Genomic DNA, 19,357 nt, shown 5'->3' with positions numbered 1-19,357 from the left:
TGTGTTGGCTGTTTCTGTCATCAAATTTTTCCAGAAACATATGTTCCTGTAACAATAAGCTTTACATTGAGAAAGTTTATGATCGTGCTGCAATGTTGAACAGTTCAGCTGAAAGCCAAGCCCTCCAACTGTCTTGATCGTAACTAACTGCTGCCACTACTACTTCTTTCAGCATTATAGAAGTAAATGCTTCAAATGATTTTCAGCTGTGAGAACACTTACATTTCCTTCAAAAAATCTTTCTAACTTTCTCAGACTCTCCATGAGCATCAGCTTTATCAACATAGACAAAAAATACCACAACCCAACTGGAGGTGTGAATTTGTGAGTACTCATGTGAGGACACCTGTTCATCTGAGCATAGCAACAATATTTGTGCAATCAACTGTGTGTTCAAACGTGTGTGTGTCTGTGTGTGAGCACCTATCCATTTGTGCATGTCTGTGTGATATGATGTGTATGATGTGTGGTAGTGAAGCATATTTGCCTCCAAGCTATATCATTTGCATACTTCTCACAGCCTGTCCATTGGGTGTCAGGTTCACTGATGCATGCTGTGTTCCACTGGCAGCTCTGGTATTCATGGAGTCCCACTGTTATGGCGAGGTGCACGTCTGGGTGTTGCTGCTTTGGCAGACAGATCACACACATATAGAAAATGACAGCTACAAGTGTGTATATTTCCGAGTTAGCCAACAGCACACAATCACGCTGGATAACCCAACATTGACAATAGATGTGGATTATTTGAGGAGACCGCTGTTATACAACATCCACTGTTATACAACATCCACTGTTATAAAACACTGAACAGCAAATTTGCAGGAATCAAACAAGAAAGAAAATGTAATTTTTCTTCTTCTCACAGTTCGAAGTTTGAAAATCTTGAAAATCTGCACGTCTGTACTATGTCAGAAAAAAGAAAAAAAACAGCTCCACTCAGCGCAGGAGAAGTGAGCTTTCAGGGAAGTGTTACAGCCTGAATGGCTTTTTAAAGTTTTTGAATAATTCTTCAAAGTCATAGAGAATACTGTCTCTCCACAACACAAAAAAGCACCCACACACACCTACAAGGTAAGTAGCCCCCAAAGCTCACATGAATGCACGTACTAAACACACAATGGGAAGCGTCAAGCTGAGATTTGAACGAGGTCCCAGATTTTCTCAACCTTGATCCATTCCACTTTCCAGTTTAAACTTCAGAGTCTGAACCGGAAGGTCCATCCCAAAACACAGTTATGAAAATAGAAAGGAGAAAAATAACAGGCTGAATTGTATGACTACAGTTCTGGGGCTTGGGGCTGAACTTTAAGTAAAGCATGTACGCATCAAAAAAGGGACATATACATGTTGGAGTAGGTACATGTAGACTCACGACTAAGCGCACACACCTAGAAGGTGTTAATGATTAGAGGACGAAGAGAACACAGACACACATTGGAGGTTGTCCCTGCTGTTTCAGAGAAGAGGATTCTCAGCTTGACTAAATGATATAATGAGCTGTTATGTTCTGGGTGACGAGATGAGAGGAAAGGACAGAATGGAGGAGAGAGGAGGACATGAAAGGAGAGATCACAAAACAAATACAGACACACTCCGCATTACACCTTTTTCCAAGCACCTTCAAACTGTGACAAAAGTCTCAGCTGTGAGAAAGGTTAAGATTTCAATTTTGGTGGCTACAAGTCACAGCAGTGGAGAAGGAGAAGCAGGAAAGATTAAAGGGTGAGGGCAGCATGGTTTGAAGGTGGTAAGAGTTAGGGGTCTAGGTTATTACTCATTTGTCATGTATTAGTTTAAAGGACTGTGTGTGTGTGTGTGTGTGTGTGTGTGTGTGTGTGTGTGTGTGTGTGCATCAGGTGAGAAAGGTGGAGGAGGGGGGGCGTTGAGATGCTAAAGGTCTCTGTTGATGATTTGCACGCTCCATCGAGCTGACTGCTGGGGCGTATAAAGCGACATGGTCGGTTCCTTCAACCTGCCTGACCTCAATCTCCACTCTACACCAGGTCCCCATGCTGCATGCCCACCCTGTGGAGCCCCTCCTCCTCGTACACCTCCCCTTCTCACATTCAAGCACACACACACCTGGAAAACAAAAAAAAGATCAAGCAAGTCCACCCACAAGGGCTGAGTTTTCCTGCAATCTGACCTTCAGATTAAATGTCCCCTCTGCACACACACGTAGAGGCAGAAACCTGGCTCCCTGTTTCTTATCCTGCTCTGAACCCAGAGCCACCAACGCTAAAGAAAACACAGTGGAATTTGTTTATCGCAACAGCCAGACACCTGTCTCCTCAGTGTAAGCCTAATGATTTGTTTATGGCTGTGATGGAGCCCTGCTGTGTGTATGCACATGCCTGTATTTCCATTTGGGCATCACGACTGTAATGCAAAGAACTGAAACTTAAAGTATTTATATGATGAGAGGGTGTAGAAAACAAATGCACTGCACCCCAACATGCATCTGAATCACGTCTACAAATTTCCAATAGGTAAATTTACTTTAATATTACAAACTTTTCATGTGAATCAGAAATAACCACATCAGACTGTGCCACATATTAGCACTAGAGGGCACTAGGGCTACATCTATATCAACCCTCCCCTCCACCTGCAGAATATGTGTAGGGCAGCACATACTTTTCATATGTAGGGTCCTTATCGCTCTCTCTAAATCGCTCTTCCTCCCTCTTCTCACTCACTCTATCGGTAAGATCAGACCGCCATCGGCCAGCTCTCAGGAGCTCTTCAGCCCTGAGAAGGTCAGCTGAAGGAAAACTTCTCCCATCTGGCTGCATTAAGACACCTGTGACCTTCGGTTCCTGTGACGAATGTACGCGTGTGCTCCTATGTGTGTGTGCATGATTCTAGTCGACAGCAATCATGTTCATGCCATCTCGCCATTGTTTATCGCAATCAAAGCCTCAACTGCACACACACACACACACACACACACACACACACACACACACACACACACACACAGCACTACATATGCCAACACAAGCCCCTTTCTCCTCTTTCCTTTGTAAATGAAATCAATAGACGCAGCTATCACATCCTTATTCTGTCACTGCACATCTGTCGCAACAAGAGGCAACAAAAGAGCAACATGGCTTTCTAGTGAGTACACATGACCTGACGCACACACACTTACACACACACTACCAGGGACACAAATATTAAAATAATGACTTAAAAGATCAACTGGCTTGAAGTCAGGGGGAGCATGTGTGAGTGTGTGTGTGTGCGTTGGGGCTAGGCATTGGGACTCGGTAGCCTTCACTGAAATAACCCAGTACCAAGTAGTATTGAAACTTCTCAAGTTAAACAATACATGTATTGGATGCTTTTTGTATCCAGATCTAGAAAAAACATTTGTAATGATTTTGCTTGCAGCTAATCATAGTAGCCATACTTTAATTAAATGTGGTGTGTGACTGGCCAGCTATCGCAACAGCTACAACCCGTTCGGTCTGTGTTGTAGCTTGGAGTTGGCAGTTTAGTGTGGAATGACAAAAGGTAAGTGAATTGCATTTGCCATCTTGCTCATCAGGAGGCCAAAACAATACTTCATGCATCAGCAAGTGCCAAAAGATCTGCTAAGGTCTATGAAGCGTAGCAATCTACATTTTGGTGGCAGCTTTTCCAGTCAAATGAGGGATATCCAATGAAGTACTGGTTAGGGTTGTAAGAAAATATCAATACACTTGAGTATCACGGTATTATGTTTTATAATACTGTCTCAATTCTCAGAAAAAATGTGCCAATTTTTAAATTAATAGTTAACATGCAGGGATTCATAGCAGTCGGACTGAACAAAAAGTAGTGGTATGATGATAAATGCAAAGGCAGATCCCACTGCATAAAAAAGGAACCTTTTAAAAATATATCACCTTGCTTACAGTATTGCAATATATGGAAATGTAAACTTTTTTATTGTGATATGAATCGTAGCCCTAGTGCTTGTATCATCATTTTTAAAGCATACCAAGCCCTAGTGTGTGTGTGTGTGTGTGTGTGTGTGTGTGTGAAGCAAGGACAGAGGGGAAATTAAGAGAGACATTATAGAACATTTCCTTCCACTTCCACACAAATTGCATGTACGCTCACAGAGACCACATCAGTTGAAGGATACATGTCTCTTCAGTGTACGGCACAGGAGCAGTGCTGCCAGCCGTCATGTAGCTGTAGAAGGACACCTCCAGAGTGTAGCAGTAGGACGTGTCATCAAGGAGACCACCGAGGAACCGTCTTCCAGTACCGGCCTTCACCACATCCCGGTTAAAGGAAGTGTTGGACTAGAGGAATGAACAAAAAACGACCACATCGTGAGACATCATGTTCTGTGTACTGGTTAGAGAGACGACACTTCAGTGAGAGGATTTAGGTTCAAGTATTGGTGTCAGCAAACATCCTCTCTGTTAAAGCATCTTTGAGTCAGAGGAATTTCAATTAGCCCAAACGATGACACATAACCTTAAATACCTCTATTGACCCTAATTTCCTCTCTATAGAAATTGTTCTTCAAAGGTACTCCAGTAGTAGTTGGGCAGTGTTTCCCAGCTGAAACGTCTAAAATAAAATGTTTTCTAAAGTCCTTTTAAAACTGGATGACAGATTATATGTTAGAGTGAAACAAGAAAAAAGAAATTCAGGGAAACATATTGCTTTTGTGTTTTTGTGCCCCAGTTTACAAATCACTGTACTTAAAAAAAGTATTTACTACACAGTCGTTCTGTTACTGCCAACTTCCGCAGAATCACAAATTGACTATTGTTTGGGCCAAATCCACTCAGACCTGTGAGTTTCCCAAAAAAAAAAAATCAATCACTGAAGTTTTAATAATTGTATGTTGGAAAGTTTCTTCTAGGACAGGCTACTACTTATTTGGGAGATGTTTAGGTAAAGGCATCATTGAAATGTAAAGTGATTATAATGCTGTTTTTTTTTTAACTCCCCCTCCCGAAACATTTAAAGGAAAATATTCTGCTATGATTAACATTTTGTTTAACGTGGGTTTCCCACTTATTATGTTAACACAGTAAGTGCACATTTCCCCCTTAGTAGAGGAATGTGAAAACAACTCTTTAGCGACAAACTTTGCCTAGATACAAGTCAATTTAGTCAAAATAAGAGATTTTAGAGGGAAAAAACATAAGAAAAACACATTTTTGAGTGAAGGGCATCTCAAAAATGTGTTCTCAAATTGTACAACCCCAATTTCTTTTTCTGAAACATAAATGTGACAATTTGCTAATCCTTTGTGACATATATTTAATTGAAAACTGTAAAAAGACAATATATTTCATGTTCAAACTGATAAGCTTTTGGTTTTTGTAAATATACACTCATTTGTTGTATGGAGAAATCCTTTAGCACAAGTATAATATTGTAAGTCCAACTGAGTCTACAGTAAGTTTCCTACCACTAGTAATTGTGAGATATACTGCTGGGTCTTGAGTGAGTCAGTCAGTCAGTCAGTCAGTCAGTCAGTCAGAGAACTAGCCTTTGACAAGCTAAATTAAAACAAATAAATAATAATAAATCCATCTATTAATATCTCCAGTGGAACTATACACTATAAATACTTAAATAACAATTTATTTTAACTGCATTTCCTTGTTGATAAATGAAAAAAAGAAGACAGCTACTGTCAATAATGGCTGACATGTCTCATCAGTGAAAATGTTTTAACGTTCAGTGATTTATTTCTCAGTAACTTGCAGTGGTAAGCCTCTTGAGAATCCGGGACAAATGATGAAGGGTAAAGTAGCTTATTGGAACAGATTGACTTCATACAATGTCATTACAAAGCTGTAAATGGCTATCGCAGAAAAAAAAGTCTCTGGTTTATTTTGGGTTTCAGCGTGTCAGCTATACTATGAAAATATGATGCCGTCTTGGGAAGAGTGTGGAAAAAGTTTCCATTCAGTGTCACTCCACTCTGCTGCAGTGAGAGTTGCCTTGCTGAAATGCAGACTTGGCGGCCACCAGTGGGAGTTTGCCATGATTGTGTTGTGCTGCTGCTGCTGCTGCACTGGGCTTTAGGTAGTGCTGAATGGGCAGAGGGACAAAAGCACAGTGAGGGAGATGACCCCTGGGCCAGCTGTCACACAAGCAATACAGGGAGAGGGAGAAATTCTCCTGAAATAGCGTTTTACTCGTCCTTCGTAACTGCACTCTGTATAGACACTGACAATCATTGACATTTCTATACACGTGTGGGTGAACATCCGCCTCCCTGGCTTTCTCTGTATCCTCATTGGCACTGGGTGTCAATGGGCAATAAAGGTTAGTCTTTATGATGTGTGTAAGTGGCTCTGCTATGAAATGTCACCGTCACTGAGAAAACGAAGGTCAGTGGAAGTGACACCGGGCTGAGAGGAAACCGTTTGGTAGATAATGTACCTGTATGAAAAGGTGTTATTAGGTTATGCATGTGTGGCTGGCTGGAGGTGACAGTCAGTGAATTAAAGTTTTCCTCTGTTCTTTGCTTCTCTGTTCCATTCATTTTAAAAAACTTTCATTTCCTCCCTTAGCTCTCCCCTCTTCACTGCCCTCAGTCTACACAGTCCTATCCAAATAAACCCAGTTTCAGCCACCGAACACCTGCACTGCTCATACAGAATATGCTGGCCTACTTTTACAGTACAGTCCTGTTCTCTGTCATGACTGACACAGTGTTTGTTATTTCTGTTCTGTTCTGTTCTGCACATACATACAGGATAAATGCATGTTCATATTTATGGTTACATGTCTGGGAAAATGTTCAGAGCAGGTTCTCTTTGGACCTGCAACTACAAGTTAAAATTTATATTTGAAATTTCCTCTTGCTTTTTTCATTGCTATCGTATATTAAAGGCCACCAGTGAGCATCTTTGGCTCTAGTTTTTGTGGTGTTCCAGCACCATAGGCACCTTGTTGGCATGGATGTATTACTGAACGGGCACAGGCCCAGGGGCCCAAAGTGTGAGGGGCATTTCACCTGCAAAATGTCAAATGTCAAGACAAGGAGATGCAAAACAACTACATAGAGATGCAAATGACTGTAAACAGACATAAAATGACCAAAAAAACCACAAAAAATTACCCAAAGAAAAAGACAAAACCAACACAAGTTTTGTGTTTATTGCTCCCATGTAGGAGAAGTGGTAGGACCGTTTGCATTGTCTCATAATCTGCCCATGCTTGTTGGCAGCATTTTTAGCTGACTGTGCATGTAGGATCAGCAATGGATCTCGTCAGTGAGAGAAATGATTGTAATTGGTTGCTCAGCCTCAGCAAATCAGTTCTCCAGAAGAGAAACTAAAGTGAGAAAAGCAAGCAAACAACTAAAGTCAAGACGGCTCACGCAGAAGGCCCTTCTCATTTCTCATCTGATCATTCCAAAACATTAATATTTTCACAGTGACATGGCCATCTGAAATTCAAAATACTGAAGACCAACAAAATGTTCAACAAATGCTGATTGTTTACAATTTGTATATCAGTAGTCTTCCAGTTTCCCCTTTTGAATGATGAATACAGACTATGGCCAAGGTGATTGTGTAGTTTCTCACATATAATTTCGGTTCATATATTTGTTCCTTCTGCAACCACTGCTGCTGTTTAAGCAAAACAAATTTTTTACATACTTTTCCAAAACTAAATTTTTGTTGTGTCCTTTTCCACAATTCATACCTATTAAAATATATTTCAGAGATTAGATCATTAGCTGTGTGCTTTGGTATTTGAATTATTCTGTATACTGTTTCTAGTTATTTGAACTGAACCTTCAGGGTTTATAAAGTTCTCTTCTTTTGTAGTTTCTCTTGATATCAACTCTTTCATTTGTGGTCAAGGTGAGAATCTTTGTGCACAGCTGGAGCATGCTCCTTTCTTCTGCACACATATCTCTGTAAATAATTTAACACCTCCTGTTTGTGTCTGTGCGTGTGTGCATGTGTTCACATTCACAGTAAGCTGGATGCATATGTACTGCTAATTAAAAAAAACTTGCAGTATATTTCTTCCTCACATAAAAACAAATAAGCAGGTTTTTCCATTTAACACCTCACCCCAAGTGCTTGCAGTTACACTCATTTACACCTGGGAGGTGCCTGGTGTAACCAAGGTCTTCAGCTCGGTGCCACTAAGAGTGCAACAGTTGGCAATTAAATGCCTCGCCGAACACCACCTCACCAGTAGTTGCTGAGAAACGACTATTTCATGTTTTCTTTCCGAGTTAACCCCAGGAAAAATTCTGCTTCCGAGCCTGCCTCTCTGGTGTGTTTGTGTGCGTCTGTTTGTGTGACTTACAAAGGAGAAGTCTGGCGCATTTTGGCATAACAGTCTGGGGAAGACGGCCTGTCTCTGGACGCGCTCCTCGTCCTCGAACACATTGCCGTACATGAAGCCATTCAGCATGGTGGAGTGGGCATGAACATCAATGTAGAACTCCAAACTAACTCTCTGATGGAGGAAAAGAGGGAACAGAGGGACAAAGACAGAAGGTAAAAACAGCAGGTTAGTGGGGAAGATGGGATATTTTTCTGTCAACAGCAACAGTCCACACCAGAGTTTGTCCACTGGGATTAAAGGAAGGCCTGTCTTTGCTTTTGGGGAGAGGCTTTGACCCATGGGATGACTCGACACCCTCCAGACACTGCGGACTGACAATATGTTTACTACCTGAAAAGAGCCAACCACCCACACATAACTTCAATCAGAGCGTCCTTGTGAAGGGCATCCTAACAGCACATACATGGATAGTGGAGGTGAATACGGTGTAAAGACACACACACTCTGTCTGATGTGGATGTCACACATTCATCACATACTCCATACTTATCTATCAAGTTAATATTGACTTCATATTGAGTGTGTAATGTCTTTTCTCTGCAGCATACACTGTGTAAAATGGATTTGATAAGATCTGTTTCTCTTGCTCAACTCTGTTATCGCTCAATCTCCACACACATGGACACACATACACAGACTTTTATCTTGCCAAACAAATAGGGAACTTCCACTGACTTGACTAATCTCCAACTTCTAACTCTAACCCTCTCTCCGACATGTCTAGAAGCAGGACTATCACAATCTTGGATGACTGAAGCTCCCATTTCTGGTATATCATGCTTATAAAGGTCTGCAGTTTGAGAGATTTTACTTTGTTACTTCTTAATACAACACAAACTAAATAGTAGAGCTGCTCCCCACTAGAAATAATGAAAACAAATTGAGGACGGTAGTAAGACAGCAACGGGAACACTTAAGAAAATCAAATTTCAGTTGGCAGGTGCAGTCTGACGTGCATCTGTGCATGTTTTGTATAATTGTTGTAATACAAACATTAGAGCTTATTATTTTCCACTATACGTACAACCAACAGTGCACAAATATGCTTAATAGCAAATTATGTATATTTATGGTGTTATATATGTTATAACATAGTGTGAAATTGGGTCGTATAGCTTTAGTTTCTATGAATGGAATTCAAAGATACTCCATCAGAGTTAATGTGGCTCTAAACTTTACATCCATAACTATGTAACAAACAGATTAAATGATGCCCTATCTTCAGGTTGTTGAATAACTCTAATATGTTACAAGAAATTATCCAATTTAGCTTGATTTAAGTTAAGTATAGTGAATAGAGTTGCTACATGGTTTCATCTTGCTTGTATGTGAATGGAGCAGCAGAAGGCAGAAATTATTTTGATTGAATTACAGTCTCTCTGTATATGTCATCTAAGGCACCCAGAAATCAAGTGTATTTCTTCAACTCTAATTCCAAACCCTAATCCTTAAATCTAAACAGAATGTGAATAATATCAAAAATCAATAAAAGAGATCAATAAAACATTTCTGATTATGATTCTGAAGTTACCAACTAATACTACTGCTAGCTTCGTTAGCAAATCACATCTGTAATCGAGACAGCTGACTACTTACAGTTTCCAAATGATACCGGTGAGATTTGTGGGCAACCAAAATTATAAAATGATCTCAAACTAATGAAACACTGTGAAAAGACACGGAAGGAAGACTTGAAGAAGACTTGTTAGGAAAATGTTAATTGAGGTTAGAAATCTTGTGAGAAGTAAAGTGATTTTCTCATAGACTTCTATACAACCTGACTTCTTTGTGCTGTCAGTGGAGTCGCCCCCTGCTGGTTATTAGAAAGAATGCAGGTTTAAGGTACGTCTGCATTGGCTTCACTTTTCAGCCATAGACGTTGCTCCTTGAAAAAAACCCTTCTTCTCACTTCACTGGTCTTAAACCTGTTCTGACAAGGGCAGGAATACACACACACACACACACACACACACACACACACACACACACAATCACACACACACACACACTCACACACACACACCTTCTGACCCATAACTCAGAGCAGCCCCAGCCAGCATCCTTCCTCTCTACCTCCTCTTTCTATGTTATCACCACATTCTCCTCCTCCTGGTTTTATCCTTCTCCTCCTCTTCTTCTTCTCTTTCTTCTTCCCCCTCTTTATCTCCCCCCCCCCCTCTCACGCTGCTCATTACACATTCAGCACCACACCTTGTTCCCCGTGGGTCGTAAAGAGGAGGAGAAGAAGGGAAGAATGAGAGGATGGGAAAGGGGAGGGAGAGATAGTGGGAGACGAGGAGGAGGGAGGGAGAGCAGAGAGAGGTAACAACAAAGACGGACAAAAGACAAAGAGAGAAAACGATGCATACGGGTTTGTGACTGTGTGTGCGAGAGAGGCAGAGGGTCAGGGAAGAGCAAACACAAAAACATACAGAGATGGGGGTGCAAAGAGAGAGAAAGAGAGGAAATAAGTACATAAGAGAGAGAGGAAAAGGAGAGAAAGACAGAGAGAGAGATACAGAGAGACATAGAGATGTGTGTAGGGAGGTGTAGAGAGATTGACAGGAGAGAGAGAGAGAAAGAGAGAGAGACAGGGAAGCGGTGCTTGGGCGGCCCGGGCGACGCAGTGTGCCTGTGTTTGAAATTCCGCTCACAGCCAAAGCAATTTCCTGGCGGTGGCTGTGCTGTCAGCTGCTTGGCTGGCTGGCGGTGAAATATGGTGGCTGGGAGTCGGCCGCTAGCAGCCCCCGACAACCTGATGGATGGAGCCCCAGAGGAGAGGAACAGCAGCAGGAGAAGGTGGAGGAGGAGGAGAAGGAGGAGGAGGGGGGTAGAAGAGGACAGTGCGAGGGAGCAGGGAGGGAGAAACAACAGAAAAACAAAACACAAAAAGAGCAAATGGGGGGAAAAAAGCTAAATGCAGCCAACTGAGCAGTCGTGGTAGACAGAGAGAGAAATACATATAGAGACATAAAGTGAAGATGGAGAGGGGGATGAAGAGAAAGGGTAGATGGAGAGGGAGATGGGGGGTTTAGAAAGAAAGGGGGGGGGGGGGGGGGGGTGAGAGAGGTAGATCCAGCTCCATTAGGCAGAGGAAGGAGGGTGGAAGGAGTTCCAACCAACCAGCCAGAGTCTAGACAAGGGAAACCAGCCTAATAATCACCTGGGTCTCTCCCCTCTGGAGGACATGAAGGCTGGGAGGGGGAGAGGGATAAAAGGAGGAAGGCACAGAGGTGCATGGATTGAATTAGGATGGATGAGCAGGTGAACAAAAGTAGCTTGCTTTACTGGCTGTTGCATGCGTAAACATACTGTATAATAGAATTATAATTTTTGTTTCTGCATGAATCTCAAGATCACAAGGAGCTGGATACTACATGACCAAAGCATGTTGACAAAAATAATTATTACTCATATGTCACTGTTGAGCATCCAATTATATGTGTTGTTGTGTGAGTTGTGCCATAAACAAATCTCCATTTAATGCAAATTTAATGTGATCTTGATCTAATTTATCAGTTAAAATGCTGCTATAAAGGTCTACACTCTTCTGGCAATGCTTAACACAAGATTTTAAGACTTGGCTGCAGAGATTTGCTGTCATTAACCCAGAAGTGAATTTCTGAGGTCAGACACGATTTTTGATGGAGCCGGGGTCAGGGCAGTGGAGTTCTTCCACACTGACTGGTCAATTAATAGATTAGATCAAACGTAAATTAATCTACAGTTACTCTCTGATTAACGGTCTGAATCATTTTTTGTTATGTAGCAAATTAAGCAAATATATAAAAAAATCTAAATTCTTTTAAACATTCACACCTCCTCGTACCTACATTTTGTTTGTGACAGATTTTGAAGATATTTTGTGATTCATCAGCTGAGGTGTTCAAGCCTCAATTAGTGGATTAGTCGATTGCAAAAACATAATCCATCCATTTTGATAATCGATAAAAAAGTAAATTACTATAAATTGATATTAAACTTAATCCATTTGGGCTTGGGACAGACAAAAGCAGATGTTTTAAGATGTTAAATTGTTAGATCGAATGGCCTTTTTACATTTTTTCAGACATTTTACATTGATGACAAATCAGGAAAATGATCAGGATTAGTGGATTACAAAACTGATAGTTAGTTGGAGCCAATTTGGAAAAATAAGATTCTTTATTGCTGTGCATGGGGTCATTGTCATGTTGAAACAGCAAAGGGTTGTTACCAAACAGTGGCTGCAAAGTTATATTAACAGTTTAAACACTGTTAACTAGCATTAAGTTTACACTGAGGTGGAACTAAGGTGCCAAGCCTAAACTGTGAAAACAATAAGTGTGAACAGCGCATGGACAAAATTTGTTATGTTATGGATAACAAAAATGTGTACACTTCTTGTCCACATAATTTTTTAGCTAATATGTATCTTGTATGGCCGTACAGTGTTGTAAGTGTGTCAATCCACTAAAGAGCAAACACAGATTCAGTCCTCTAGTATCCAAGCCACCTGATATTGATATTTATCTTCATGAAGTGAAAGTAGATCACCTGGAAGAAGCCCATACAAATAGAGACCGAACATATACAGAAAAAAAAGGTGCAGGACCTAAAACGACGTTCTGTTTGTTTTGAGTTCAGTTCAGTTCAAGTTCAGACTGTCTCTGTCCTGATTCTAACCCAGACGTTTCCTCCTTCACGGCTACATGTGAAGGACGGCAGACGAGCAGCAGAAACAGTAGCATCAGCCATGGAGCCCCCCACAATGTCATGTCCAGGCTTACTACATAACTCAGTTAATGCCCTGTCAATCAAACTGAGACGGTTCTGAAGGCCCCACCACTGTGATTGATGCTTCAATTAACAACCCGCTCTGACCTCCAGAATTGTTCATTTGAAATTGTAATTAAGCAATTAGGGGCAATTAAGAAACAGAGACTGCCGAATGAAAGTCAGAAGACAATTTGAGAGAGTGAGAGAGAGAAACAGAAAGGGAGAGCAAGCTGTCCAAATTAAACCTCTCAGAGAGAAACAAAACCCCATCTCGCTGCAGAAACTCCAGGGAACTCTCAACTTGTGGTGAACTTGCAGCGGCCGCAAACAGTTTAGTGTAAAACCTAGAAGGTCAAACGAATGAATTTTGTCAGACAAGTACTTATCTCCTGCATATTAATTAGAGCGGGGTGCGATGAGGGCCGTAAATGCCGGGCTTATCTTTACACGGAAAGGAAAAGGAGCTGATTGAAGCAGGATTACAAGCTCCTGAATAAAGCTCCTGGCATCAGCAGCATACCTTGTGAGGAGAAGGAAACTGCTGCTTGTCCAAGAGAAGAAAGTTTAACTTGCAATGTAATGCATATTATCAAACATTAAACTGCTGCCTCTAATGCCTGTGGGAGGAGTGATGCAGGTGTTTGTTGCCTTAAAGTGGGCACCAGAAAGCAGGCCTGTGATTGGTGGGATGCAAGTTTACTGTTCACTAAGACCCTCTTTGTTACCTGACTACCAGTGTTGCCAACTTGGCACCTTTTCTTGCAAGATTTAACATCTTTTCAGACCCTTTGACTGACTTTAATTCTTAAAAGCGTCAATTAAAAAAAACAAGAAACATTCAAATTTATTATTTTGTCATTTATTCCCATGCATGGCGCTCAGAATAGTCGCAGTCCATGCCCTCTTCTCTTGAGTCATGCAGAGGTGTGGGACAGGCAGGAGGACTCATAAGATGTAGTGAGTTTCTCAAAACCACTGCTAATGAACGCACAATGACTTGAGCAACATACAAGGTGCATATGATATCATCTAGTGATTTTTAGCAACTTTTGGAGCTAGTGCTTGCTACTTTTATTGGAAAAGAGGAGGAAACACTGGTTGTTACTGTCAAGCTTGCTATTACAGCAAAGCACATAGGCTGATTACAATGATTTTCATGAAACTTGATGAAAGACTGTCGCAGGACCAAGAAATAACCCATCAGATTGTGGAGGGGAAGTGGCGAGATGTTATGGCCTGGCCTTGGCGGTCTGTGGTGTAGGAAGGATTCAGATCCCTAAGTACTAATACCATATGTTGAAAGTCCACTACAAGCAAAAGTCCTAAATTCAAAAATTACTAAAACTATAAAAGTATCAGCATCAAAATGTACTTTAAGTATTAAAAGTGAAAGTATTATTATGCAGAATGGCCCCACTCAGATTGTTATATATATTCCAACTATATAATTGGATTATTACTATTGATGCATTTATGTAAGCAGCGTTTTAAGTTTCTCAAGGTAGGGCTCATTTTAACAACTTAACATGCTTTTATGAGGTGTATTTAAAAATAAAACAAATAAAAAAGTCACTTGTATCATGTTTTTTTTTTTATGTTAAATCTCGACCTGAAAAGTAACTAAAGCTGGCAGCTGAAACAGTGGAGGAGAAGTATAAAGTTACATGAAATGGAAATACTAATGCAAAGTACAAGTACCTCGAAACTGTACTCAAGTACAGTACTTGAGTAAATGCACTTAGTTACATCAAGGGCATGAAGCACTAGTCTATTCCAGTGGAGCTACATAAAGGGGGGATTTGTGAAACTGCATGAGCATCAAATATTCATAACAAGTCAAACTTTCCCACACAAGCCGTCATATCACTTATACACTGTAAAACTCTACCTGACATTTTATTACAGAAGCCAATTCGGGTCACGGGGGGCACGTGGTCAGTGACCCTCTAATGATGTAGCAGTGACAGAACATGGCAGATGGCATGACCTGCTCCATGGACGAAAGTAAATGACACAAAACTCTCCCTCCGTCTGTCTCCGTCTCTCTCATTGTCTCCCCCTCTCCCTCCCAGTCTGTACTGTGCTCTCAAATTGATGGCGGTATTTGTCTGTTTATGAACACAGAGGTGACTTGTAATCAGCCTGAACGGGCGCAGGCAGCCCTCTGCTTCGGGCCTGTTAGTGCCACATAAGCTGCCACATCTGTTGGGAAGGCCTGCCAGGAGAACAGGTGAAGGAGAAGGAAAGGAGGGTAATCGGCACAGACAGGAAGAGGCGGTAAGAAAAAGAAAGCAAAGAGGAGCAGGAGGGGAGGTACTGAAAAAATAATTTGAACTATTATGTAAAAAATTAAGATAAGGCAAAAGCCCGTGAACTAAGTTGATAAAAAAGCATAAAAATTGCCAGAGTGTGAGAGCTTCATCTGTATCTTCCTGTAAAAAGCAGACAGTTCAGCTTCCAACGGAGGGAGAATAAAAGAGGTATGATGGAGGGATTGAAACGACGCAGGGATGATGGGGTAAAATTGGCCGTAAATCTCAGAAATGGATCAGAAATGGTTGGCTGACACCAGAGGACGACGCACATGGAGAGAGAAGAGAGAAGACAGGGAAACAGAGAATAAGACAAAAACACACACACACACACACATTTTGTGCTTCACACATACAGTATAATGCAAATCTGACTGTTGAACAAAGAAAGAGAAACAGTAAAAGAGTGAGGCTGTAGGAGACACAAAAGGAGGGCATTAGGGAGGATTTCAAGGTGCAAAATTCATCTAGGTGCTGTGACAGGACCTAATACGTTTGTTTCGGATAGAAAATTAATTTTCTAATATTAAAAAGGTCAAAAAGAAGCCAAGGCAACAATGACCTCTTTGTCATCCTTAACAAATTATCCAAAATGGCAGTGTCAAATTGGTGGGGATATGTCGGCCAGTGATGAATGCTTCTGGTAATCAGCCAATCAAAAAGAATTCTTCTCCTGCTTTTGATAAATGAGCTGGAAAAGCAACGCTTTAGGAAGGAGATGGGTCCATTTGTTTCTTTGGTCTCTTTTCCTTTTTTTTTTTATCCCACTCCATTTCTCTCTTTTCAAAACAAACAACAGGGTAGCTTGGGAACAGATTATAGCTCCTTGCATCACTGACTCTTTCAGCCATTTTCCCTGCTGACCAATGTTCAGCTGCAGATGGTAAATGATGGAATTTTATGAAACAGCTTGAGCAAGCTTGCCTTCAGATGGATGTAGAGGAAGTTTACAGCCAGCTTATGAGCATTTACTTAGTTGCCATTCACACAGAGGCTGTACTTGATCACACCTCTAGTTTACATTTATCGTTGTATTTATTAAGTGAAGAATCTGTAATAGATACTTCTAGAGATGCAATAAGCAATTCTGGACCACCAAGGGCAGAAAAATAAACAAACCCGCCAACAGAACTTTGATTTCAGCTAAACATCTATCTGTTACTGTGGTTCGTATGGTAGCAAATCATCACTACACAACCAGTAGATGAACATGAACTGGGATGAGCATCCCAGTGCAGTGCTCCTTCTTGTCACCATTTGAATATGAGCCCAATATTCACTCCACTAACTCCAAAACACCTGGGTCTATTATGTTGCTGTAAAAATAAGGCTGCTTTATATAAATATATTTTCTATTTTTACTATAAGCAACACTTCCCCTGACGAGACTAAAAGCAAATATGAACTAATCCTATTAGCAAGTATTGTGTGAGTGGCTGGCGTCTCTGTGCTGTAGAACTCCACTGTGGTCCAAAAACTGTGAAGTCCTCTAACTCATACGGCCAAATGAGTTGTTTATTCTTTAATACGGCCCCCAGGAACATTTCCTAAATTAGCAACACAGGAGATCATTATGTCATCATACCTAATGTAATAGTGTTGGGAGTCTTTTTACTGACTTTTATTACTGACTCTTGGATGGTAAATTGAGCTTATCAAGTAATTTTGTTAATTTTAACCAGTCGAGCCCATAGCCTTGTGGCTGATACACCTTTCACTCACATGAAAAATGAATGAGGATGCATAGTTGAGTTGCGAACTAATCATTTCTGTTTCCTGTCCTGACTGAGCTGATGCAGCTGCCATGTGATGAGGGAACGTACTGCGTGAAAAAGAACAAATAACTCACTGAGGCTACGTTTACACGAGGACGGTCTGAACAGAAGACGCAAAAGTGGCGTCGCGTCTTCACTTTTTATTCCTCGTTTAGACGAGCATTTTCGGGAGGAAATCTGCTGCATACGGTGACGCAAAAGTGTGTGAAATTCGATTGTATGCATCCAGGCGGCATCACTTAAAGCGATAAGAGCATCTTTGGGCATGCAGAAGTTTTCACACCACACATTTTCATCAGCTTCTCCTTCCACAAAGTTCTCCACCATCCACTAGATCTCCCAGGTCTCGTTCACAGCCGTCTGGCTCGCCTCCGACGAATTGCTGCATCCAAAATGTGACAGAGGTAATTACAGATCCTTCTCTGTTCACTAATACTATCTGTTCATATCCTGTACATTTGGTGGAAAGACTCCTGTAAGTTTATTAGAGCTGCCAGAGCAGCTTGAAGGTCCGACGCATGGAAATAATCCCACGTTTGTTTATTTTCCTGTACTGGAGCATATGTGACATAAACACATACGTGACGTGAGCAGATCAGATCAGAGTTTTGCGTCTTGTCAGTGTAGACGGACACGGGAGAGCGTATTTAACTTTTCCACTTTGGAAGGTGGTTTCAGATTTTTGCGTTTTTAAGCCCCTCCACACTTCCGATTTTGTCGTTTTCACCCGCGAGCGTCCTCGTGTAAACGGGGCCTGAGACTGCTCATTACTCCCCACTCATATAAAAGAGTTCAGCCTGTGTTTAACCCTGACTTCCTCCCTGTGCAGACTTTGTTGTTCTTTATACTAAGTCAACTGATTTCCTTATCTGCTCCCATCCTAATTACTACGGACACTAAACGTCGCTGCCACAATAAGAATGTATATAGGCTGCAATAATAATAAGTAGTTTCTCTAGCTAATCCTTGTCTCATCGTGCCACCTCAGTTGTCCGACATTACCCAGATTTTCTGATCACGCAAACAAAACAAAATATTGATGTTTCAGTTTTCCTATTGGCTTAAAGACAGAAGGTTTTGAAACTAAAAAAATCAAACCAAATCAAATGATACACAGATTTTACTCAAAAAGGAGTAAATCATGCACTTGTTAGCCCTTTATGTGTGCACCTTACTACCTACTCCTCAACTCCAGAATCCTGCAGGCTTTGATTTAATTTCCTCTGAAGGGGGAATATCTGCTATCATCATTTCCCAATCTCTCTTTATGCTGGCTGTTTGTTGGGAGGAGTGACGGATGCGTAGCGCTGATGCCAAACTGTAACTGTACAAACTCTGTATTCATATATTAATGTTACCGTTCCAAGTGAGCTGGCTGATGGGAATTTATGTCATTGATTTTAAAACATCATTTCTTGTTCAGGACAGATTTTGCATAAACTCTAGTGAGTGCAAATGTTCTGAGCAGTGTTGAATTTATATACAAATATTTGTCAAATAAAAGTTTCCAGCCATCAAAACCAATGCAGCTTAGATTGCTCCTGCAACAAGCTTTGATTTAAATGGCACTTGTCTGGGAACTCGCAGCCAGTTATTGAAGTTATTGCCTGAACAGAACAAGGAAGCTATTTTCCCAGCAGAAAGAGAGTGCAGCTGAATTCACAATGATGGAGAATCGCTTTGGAGTGACGAGGGTGTCTGTCACAAGAATGGTTGATGGGGTTTCAAACTGAATGGCTCCTTTGTGCAACAGAGGGCAATGTGACTTTGAATTATGATGCCTTATGCACAGAATTGTTGGTATCTAAAGTAGTAAAGAAGTCGTGGTGATTGACAAAAAGTCAGGGTCAGATTTATGTGCCTGAAGCCCCAAAGAAAAAATTGCACTGCAGCTTGAATTAAATTCACAATCTGCATTGGTTTTTACAAAAGTTAAGGTCGTACTTGTAGAATACTGGGACTTACAAAGAGTTTTTAGTCTTGAGACTCAGAAAGAAGCACATATTGAATGACTCTGTGTGGTGGACATCACACTAAATTACTGTTATTATGACTAGTTTTATTACTTGGTTGTATTATGAGGCGAGAGCATGAACTCTTGTGTGGTGTGATACGCTGAGCTGCATATTTATCAGTAGCGCTGTAACCAGGATTTTCTCACAATCTTTA

The 19,357-nt window shown here is 41.0% G+C and overlaps 1 protein-coding gene across 1 annotated transcript in view; it reads right to left on the bottom strand.

The window, feature by feature from the left end:
* Window positions 1–19,357, bottom strand: part of agbl4 (AGBL carboxypeptidase 4) — a 318,197-nt gene that overhangs the window by 6,124 nt on the left and 292,716 nt on the right. The window contains exons 10-11 of the mRNA XM_059341738.1: window positions 8,302–8,454; window positions 4,139–4,301 (exon numbers count right to left, since the gene is read on the bottom strand). Of these exons, the coding sequence (XP_059197721.1) occupies window positions 4,139–4,301; window positions 8,302–8,454 (316 nt within the window). The remainder of the gene's footprint in view (window positions 1–4,138; window positions 4,302–8,301; window positions 8,455–19,357) is intronic.

This window comes from Centropristis striata, chromosome 9 (assembly GCF_030273125.1).
Source record: "Centropristis striata isolate RG_2023a ecotype Rhode Island chromosome 9, C.striata_1.0, whole genome shotgun sequence".
Classification (NCBI taxonomy): domain Eukaryota; kingdom Metazoa; phylum Chordata; class Actinopteri; order Perciformes; family Serranidae; genus Centropristis; species Centropristis striata.
Note: the sequence above shows the minus strand (reverse complement) of the source record. Positions and strands in the feature narration are given on the sequence as shown.